This window comes from Centruroides sculpturatus, unplaced genomic scaffold (genome assembly GCF_000671375.1).
Source record: "Centruroides sculpturatus isolate CEXI.00-Female unplaced genomic scaffold, Cexi_2.0 scaffold1475, whole genome shotgun sequence".
Lineage (NCBI taxonomy): Eukaryota > Metazoa > Arthropoda > Arachnida > Scorpiones > Buthidae > Centruroides > Centruroides sculpturatus.
In genome coordinates this window covers 102404-111808 of record NW_019385693.1, presented here as the reverse complement: position 1 = coordinate 111808, position 9405 = coordinate 102404, and the positions used below count along the sequence as shown (strand labels likewise).

General features: G+C 28.7%; 1 protein-coding gene across 1 annotated transcript in view; it reads right to left on the bottom strand.

The window, feature by feature from the left end:
• Nucleotides 1–1912: 1912 nt before the first annotated feature.
• The window catches only part of LOC111641249 (proline dehydrogenase 1, mitochondrial-like), a 33763-nt gene continuing 26270 nt past the window's right edge, over nucleotides 1913–9405 (bottom strand). The window contains exons 7-13 of the mRNA XM_023387388.1: nucleotides 8849–8930; nucleotides 7938–8030; nucleotides 7317–7463; nucleotides 3141–3236; nucleotides 2874–3064; nucleotides 2707–2795; nucleotides 1913–2214 (exon numbers count right to left, since the gene is read on the bottom strand). Of these exons, the coding sequence (XP_023243156.1) occupies nucleotides 2009–2214; nucleotides 2707–2795; nucleotides 2874–3064; nucleotides 3141–3236; nucleotides 7317–7463; nucleotides 7938–8030; nucleotides 8849–8930 (904 nt within the window). The 3' untranslated portion in view covers nucleotides 1913–2008. The remainder of the gene's footprint in view (nucleotides 2215–2706; nucleotides 2796–2873; nucleotides 3065–3140; nucleotides 3237–7316; nucleotides 7464–7937; nucleotides 8031–8848; nucleotides 8931–9405) is intronic.

Genomic DNA, 9405 nt, shown 5'->3' with positions numbered 1-9405 from the left:
ATTGTAGACCTAATTGACTTTCGGAAAATCGACGCTCTACTGTATAAATATTTGAGTAGCCCAAGACGTAGCCAAAGATTGAAGCGCCACAGCAGTGGCGAAAATTTTAATTTGCCAACTGGAATTCTTTCGGATGATCGACGTTTCAGATGATTGACTTTCGGAAAATCGACGCTCTCCTGTATATGTTATTTTGAATAACTCTTTGTAAGGCTTTAATAATCATACAAATATAAAAATAAAAATATTATCAAACATATTTTTTCTTTCTTCTTCTAAAAAAATAAATAAGTAAAAATATTTTGTTAAGGTATTTATTTTGAATTTTTACATTAAACTCATTGTATTTTAATGTAAAAATGTAATAATTTTTTTTTTATCATCAATTAACATAACTTATGTTAAATTAATTAGTCTAAATTTTGCAAATGAAAATTTTATTTCATCTTCTGCATTTTTAACATATTTTTGCAGAAAAACATGAAATAACATTTTTTTTTTAACTGCAACAACAATCTATTTATTATACAAAGAAAATCTCATATCTGTAATATACATCTGGAATGTTACAATCTAATATTTTCAATTGATGGCCTTTACAAATCTCCAGCAAACATTTTTGCTTCTCCATGTCTAACAAAATCCACTGGATGACAAACTATTCCTCTCTAGATCCAAGATAATATATATAAACAATTATTAAAGTTTAAATTAATTTATTTAAACAGCAATATAAACCGTTCGCCCATATATATATTTATAGTTGCCTTCTTCGTCAAAATTTAAAATTTCTTCACGACAACCGAAATTATAAAACATTTTGTTGCAAAATAAGCTATTCTTTATTGATAAGAAAGGAATGACTAGATGATTTTCTAATGATTCGAGGACTAGTTCTTCTATCTCTTCTTTTTTTATAAACAAAGTTATAACTTTTATTATAAGGAATGTTACCTTTTGAAGATGGTATTAAATTACAATATCACAGAAATTATATTTAATTATCCTGTTTAAAACATTTTTTATATACATTTAAATCTTTTGCTCTACTTTAAAAGCTTTTGCGGACATTGTAGAATTTTATAATTTGCTTTGTGTCATTTGCTTAATGTCTAATGTGCAATAGGCATAATGTCCAAATCAAAATAAACAATAAAAATTCTTTTCCCTAATGCAAAATAAAATAAAATTCACTAAAAAATTTAAATTTATAACAACTTTTTAAACTAAACGCTAATAAACTTCACAAAATAAATAANTAAAGACATGGATTTAATATATATGTAGCCTCTTGGAAGTTCAAATTTTCCCCTTCTCTTATTCTAAAACTCTTATTCTAAATATAAACTTAAGTTTGTGAGTATAATCTAATCCATAAATTTATTATTAATATTTAATTTATATGCTAATATACTAAGTTTTTATATATTGTATTTTTAAAATAACATATATTTTATGTACTGTACAATCTGATATTGGATATAACAGTGCTGACCGTTATTTATATACGTGGTTAACTACAATGATGCAATGAAATATCTTATGTATTCCAATTCAGTATTTTATTATGTCATAAATAATGTAATAAAGCTTTTTTCTTATTTTTGATGCAAAAGAAACAAAAGTGTTGTTTCAGATATATCGGAATTGACGTAATCGATTACGTCAAGAAAAATGACACATATTTGATTGAGTGATATAATACAACCATTGCGTAACAATTAAAGAGAAATATATCACGAATGTCTAGATTAGTGCTTTTCTTACACTTTGACATAGAAAATATTATTAAAATTCTATATAAATAATAGATGATGCATCTTCGTCCATGCTAGTTTGCATCTTCCGGAAATCTTGTGCAATTCTCTGTAAAGAGCGTCCGACATTGAAAGGTAAGTATTGCAAAATCCTATTTCTTTATTATCACAGTACGTCGGCCAAAAGCTAAAACTAAACTTCGACAAATGGTTCTCTTCTTTTATTTATTAAAAGAAACCTATTACTTATCTTATATAGGTTTATAATTTCCTTTTGGTTTGTGAAATATCTGACCGGTCAGAATGCGACGTATCAATTCTTTTTTCAGAAGTTGGCATTCTCTGTCCATTTTCTGAAGCATTCCGTGATTTTCTAGGGCTCGACGTGACAGGTAGGGCAATACTTCATCTACCGGACCATAAGGAACATATTTATATACAGAATATCCAGCCTGACCTGTAATGTGAAGGAAAGTAACTTACTTTAAATTACATTTAGCATTGGATAATTTACATAAAAAAACTATAATTAATAGTTGTGATTAAAATGTTTATGCATATTTTAAGTAATGCATTTCTTCAATTAAAGCCCAGGATTCAAACAAACCCCATGATGATTGTTGTTTAGTAAAAATATTTGTCAAGGTCGAAATGTTACATGCAAAACTGCTTTGTAAATCCAATAGGCTGAAACTAAAATAAATACCTACATGCTGAATGGTGAAAAACAATAAAATGAAGCAAGCATTAAAAATACCATTCCATTGTACATGAAATAGTGAGAATAAAAGCTTATACTGTTGTGTTTTTACAATTTACAATCTTTTGTGTGTTGAAAAAAGTTAAGTTGGAAGTGCTTTTATTGTGTTTTTTATTAAAAGTAACAAATGTTTTTAGCACAAATTAGGCCTACTATCTTCAATGTAAATTTATTAAAATTTGTACTTACCAAGCAAAAAACTGACTTGATCACACATTCCAAGAAGCTGCCCAAAACAAACTAATTTATGTTCTGGTAAAATACCCATTTCTTCCATCCTAGAAAAATTATATATTTAGAATCATTGTCTATTAACAAAAAAATAAAAATAAACAAAGTATTGTGAGAGTGCCTACTTATTTACTGTGAATCGTATCGTATCTTCGTTATGAGAAGCTACCATAATTGCTATTTTAGCATCGACTTTGCCTCTTTCAACTATCTGATTCATAATTTCTGTAAGAGTGGAATGATACATTTCTGTAGTAGCTTCAAATGTAGGATTAATGGGATCTTCATAACCAATCTTTTTTGCTCTGAGCCTTTCCTAAATAATTAATAAAAAGTTTAATATTTTTTCCATTAAAAATGATTTAAAAAAATTGCGTAAAGCCCAATCATACCTGCTCCATATAAGCTCCACGAACTAATTTAGCACCAAAATATATATTTTGTCTTTTTGCTAATTCTAAATCTAACACAACATTGTTATAAGCTTCCTGCAAATATGAATAATTTGCTAAAATTAACATTTACAATAAAATTTTTATAACACAGTTTTAAAATAAACTCCTAAATATTTTAATGAAGTCAATAATAACCAGTTATAAATTTATAAACATTTATACTATACTTAGTCTGTATGTTATACTAAAATTTTCATCTAATCTTACTTAAATACTTTCAAAGTCAAACAAACAATTCTTTAATTTAATTCAACAGAAATTAAAATTACTAACAAAATAAATATTTAAAATAATTTCTATGAAATATTTGTCAAAACTAAAAAATGCACTTAAAATAGATCTAATCAAATATATATATATAATATTAGATTGGTGGGAAAGTAATTTCATTTTGAAAATTAGGATTAGAAGTTATGGGTTAGCATTATTATTTCTTAAAAATTTGTATAATGGTTCTTGTCATTACATGATTCACTACCTAATGTGGTATCTGGTAAGATTCAACAATACACAACTTTTTATGAAAGAAAACTCATGGCTTCTAATGAAATGTGGGTTTGATTGATTACACTTTACAAGTTTAAGAGAGATGTAAATGCTACAACTTGTTTGAAAAATTTGTGATATGGTTGGAAGTAATATGGTAACAAACAAGTATACCAACTCTGGTTTAAGAAAGTTTCATTCTTGCAATCTTGATTTAAGTGATAAATAATATTATGGCAAACTATTGTTAATTAAAGATGGCATTTTAAAGCAAGTAGTGACAGAAAGTCTATGGCTAATATCCCAAGAAATGGAATAAAGGAGGAGTGGCAATCATCCAACAATTTTGAAGCATTTGAATTTTAGAAATCAAGATTACTTTTTCACCAATCTAATAATTTGCAGAAGTCATTATTAAATAATGATCTCAATAAAAATTCTGTACTGGAAAGTGTGCCAAACTTTGAGACATATTAAAACTTCTTGTTTATGTATTTAATAAACAATATGAATTTCTCAAGTTTCCTACTGCATAACACTATATACATATTCTGAAATACATAGTACAGGAAATCCTTGTTAATTCAAACTTGGATAGTTCAAAATTCCATTAGTTTGTAACTGTACTTTTGTCCCAGAGGGATATAGAGATTTACATGTTAAGGAATTCAGTTAGTTCAAAATATGGCTACTTTTGAAATTCAATGTGAAAATTCTGTCCAAACTGTGATATGCATGAGAGAACAATGTATCAAGAACAACTCTAATCTGTTCAATATGGCTTTGCTTTTACAGTAACACATTTTTGGGTGTCACACATGAACTGCCCTTTTTTCCTCTTATCTCATAAAATATGACTGGTTTTTGGGATTGCAAGACTGCGCTGCAAGTAGCAGACTCAGATATTTGTAGGGCAACTTACTACTTTTTGGGCCACTTTAAAAATAATTCAGGTTACATTTCAAGGCATTCTGCTACCTGGAAACCTGTGTGGTTTTCACCAGACACCTGCAGTTTATTTATACAGGGTGTTTATAAATGAATGGCGCGGTTTTAAAAATTAATAATAAATCTATTTGCTACCTTATATGGGCAAACCTTACTGCATAAGCAGCGGCAACTGTCCGAGTTTTTTATGCAATAATCACAATTCTTCAATATGTGAACCCAAGGTCACACGACATACATCTACACAGTAATCAAATTCTTCCCATATGTGGTGTAGCATGTCCTCCGTGATGGTATACAGTGCATGCTTTATCCAATCACACAGTTCCTCAAGGGACACGGGCATTGACAGTACATAAACTCGGTCTTTAACAAAAAAAAATCGTAGGGTGTTAAATCTGGCAAACAGGGTGGCCAGGGGAGCAGGTTGTTGTCTGCTGTTGCACCACATCCAATCCAGTGTTAGTGAAGAACATGATTAAGAAGCTCACATACATTCCTGTGAAAATGGGGTGGAGCACTGTCCAGTTGCAAAATATAGTCATCATAATTGGTGTTCAGCTTGGGTAACAACCAGGTTTCCAATATGTCTAGAAATGAGTCACCCGTCACTGTCTGTTCTTCAAAGAAAAATGGGCCATACACTTTCTTGTGCGATACCGCACAGAAAACATTCACTTTTGGAGAGTCATGCTGATGCTCTATCAGCATATGTAGTTTCTTGCTTCCCCAGATATGGACATTGTGCATGTTCACCACGCCACTCACATGGAAAGTGGCTTCATTGCAGAAGATGAGTCTTCTGCAATGAAGACTCATCTTCATCGCAGTAAGCATGACAAGTGAAGAGCAGGTAGCGCATAAAAAACTTGAACAGTTGCCGCTGCTTGTGCTGTAAGGTTTGCCCATATAAGGTAATAAATAGATTTATTATTAATTTTTAAAACCACACCATTCATTCATCACCCTGTATTATTATTATTAATTAGTAACTAGCAAAAATAATTTTCTGTACATGTAGCCTATTTCATTTGCATAATAAATTATATCAGTTACCTGGCATTTGACATACTGTACAGAAATATGTACATCTCAGATAATTTGAAACTTGATAATTTGAAATCATGATTATTTTGTCCCTTGAATTTCAAACTAACAAGGATTTCCTGTATTATGCAATATGACAATTTATGGTGTATTTTTAAATATACTTGATTATTTCTGTTTTTGTGTGTGTTTGTGTCTTTATATTTTTCTGTTGTTGTTGCATTTAGATTTTAGCTTGTAGATATACATTTATTTGCTTTTCATTGTTATTTTTATTTTTAGCTTGGCACAGCATGGTATTTGTGATTTCTATTCCATGAAATTTATACTAATCCACATTATAAAAATTTTCCTAAAATTATATCTGACATTCTATAAAATCATTTAAATAATTATGACTTTGTCCAATTTACTTTATCTCTTTATATTTCTGAGAAACAATTTACAAAAATGAGCCACATTAAAATTTGTACTAATGGATACTTGTGACAATTGACAGATGCCAGGAATGAATGTTTGTCAAGTACTTGTGCTAATTTTCTCATGCAAATCATCACTGAAGGCAGTGGCGTAGCACGAGTGTCAGCCGCCCAGGGCGGAGGAAAATTTCACCACCCCCTTATTTAGGTATCTCAATTTAAAAGACTAAATTTCAGTTTCGTCACAGAATAAGTAATGAAAAATTCCGTGCTCGTTTCAATCGGTCCGAATCATAGGTGCAACAAAAATATGAAATGAAATGGTTCAAATTTTTAGAGATATTATTATTATTTATTGTGAAATTTTGCTGCCCCTAAAAGTGTCTGCTGCCCGGAGCAAGCTGCCCCTGCCATCCCCACTAGGCTACGCCACTGACTGAAGGTGAGTCATGAATTCATTTTCATCCAGAAAATATGAGACAGTTGCTGCAGTACTGTTAGGACATTCAGAACTGTTCCTCCTACTCAGAAGAACATGATAATTTTTTGGGTTGGAAGAAACATTGTTAACATGGAGTATTTGGTGAAGGGAAAATAATCAGTGAAGTATTGTGAAACCTTACAAGCACTCAAAATAAAGCCTCATATTTCAACTTTACTATGAATTTGCTTGTAAAATTGCAATTATATTTTTAATGTAAAGTAGAAAAATTCCATAACAAGAAATTTATAATTATTAGGATATAAAAATGGTAAAAGAAGTATAAAACAGCAATCAGTGAAGTAAATTTACTTTATAAATTTAGAATTTTGTTAAACACCAAAAAATTTATCAGTTGCTATATAACATTCAATGTTTTGTAAGAATACATAAAAGATTGTTATTCATATGTCTGATTTTGTTGGAAATACTCTTATACCCCTTAAAAGAATTTCAAATAGAAAATATTATAAAATACACAGATGTAGAAAATGAATGCATTACTCTATATAATGCTCTATTGCTAAACTAATTACTGTTTGTATGCATATATGATAACTGAAGATATAGAATTATTTTTACTGAATATGTAGCAACTACCAAAACTTTTTTACATTATCTGCCGTGTGCTGTACTGGTGACTTCTGGCTGAAAAAAGCTCAGATTCTATATATCCATTTTTACTTCTGAATAATTAAATTATTATTTATAAAAAACTAAAATCAATCTTACTGTTAAATAACATTGATAAGTATTGAAAACTAAAGCCTTTTCTTTATTATATTTCCTCATTAATTCCATAGTTATCCTACTAATGGCCGGTTGAAAATAAGTTTGTTCTGCATCTATCATGACTCTAACATCTCTTTCTCGAGCCACCTGAAAAAAATAAATAAATGTATATATAGAAACATTTCAAAGATTCAAAATAAAAATTTTCTCAGTTTTCACATTTTTACTTTCACTTAAATATTTTGTTTATACAACATAATCAAGTCAAAGTCAAATCAATTAGATACATTTTATCATCATTAGCTTAATTCTCATTTATTAATCCATCTGTTTCTTAGTTTTCTGTAATTCCAAATATATAACAATTTGCATGAATTTTTTATTTTTGTATTGACAGAGATCAAAGGGTTATGCAGGAAAGACCAATTGAGAGAGCAGATTGGGCTCACATGAATTGGTTCAAAGTTTGAGACTTTTGATCAATTCATGTCAGCCCAATCAGAAACAGAGATCAGGGATGGAAGTATATAGTATTTTAACAAAACTTAAAAGTTGAGATATAATGAGACTTTTTTAGTTTTATTCAAATTATTTTGATAACATTTCTATTATATCACATACCCTTAATATGTGATGTACTCTTCTCATCATGTTTCGAAACATTTCTTCTTCTTCATTGGAAAGAGCAGAAATTATGCGTTCCATCCTACCAGTCTAGAAATAAAATTTCATTTATATTATTTTCTCAATATAAAATAAATTATTATATGTAACTAGACTTATCTATTGTTTTAATTTCAGATTATCATCAGAAATTGTTTAACATTATAACTTGTTCTTGCATAATCCTGTTGTATGTCGTGATTAAATACGAAACTTTTTCAGACTGTTTTTTAATCTCTTGAACATTTCATCTACTCAGAAAAATGTTTTTAGCAGTTGTTTCTATCCAAAGTAGCTGTTAATAGACTCATTATTTTTATGATGTTGCTTAGTATTTTCCACTAATACATTATGTTATTTCCTGACTAGGTTTGATAAACTATTCTTATTTGTGTGAATATATATATGTCTTCGTTGGTTGTGTCTAGTTTTTTCAATAAAGCTTCTGTCATATCTCCTGGTTCATTTGTTCTTATTTCCAATTCCACTGTTATGTTCTTATTGCACTGCAAGTCTGACATACTGTTTAATGTATGCATTCTGTATTACAGATAACTATTCTAGACTTTACTGGTCTTCCCTATTTGTCTTAGAGTTGTTTAAAATTACTTTATATGTAAAAACAACTCTAACAATATGCAAAATAAAATAACCTGATATGTAAAATTATTTATTATTTTAAAAAATATAAAAATCTGATGATTTTGATAATATAATAGAAATGAAAATGAATGGCTGTTGTATTTAATCTACTTATAGAATCATGTTTATCTGTATTGTAGTCCAAGGAGTAAAAATTGTTAAAGACAATTCTGTTCTAATAGAAATAATGTTATCTTTTCCAAATGAATAAATAAATAAGAAAATACCTGTATACTTGGAACTTTGAAGAGATCAGAAATTACATAATTCATATCAACAAGTCCACTCCAGGAAAAGAGATTCATTAAACTAAATAAAAAAAATATGTTAATAAAATGTTTTATTATATAAGATTATAGAAAAATACTTTTAAAATGTTATGCATCCAAAATGTATATTTTAGTTCTGTATTTCAATTTTAAGAGAATATAGGTTTATAATATAAAAAACTCAATCTTATAAATGATTATCAATATTATTTAATAATAAATAAATTATAAGAAAATTTTGAAAAACAGATCTTAAAACTCAAATCTCAATTTCAAACATTAAGTTATATGTAGGGTTTCTCAAATGAAATCTCAAGATCCAGACTGTTTTTTAACCTGGGAAATACTTCTCATCCCGAGAAATCCTGCAAATTTCTTAAAAGTTCACTTTTTTTCTTTTTTTGTGTTAAGATCAGTGGTGATATTCAGCGGGTTCGCACAGGTTTGGCCAAACCCGTTGTTAACATTTTCAAAGTTTTCGAACCCGTTGTTAAACACACCTCAGAAAAATGTTT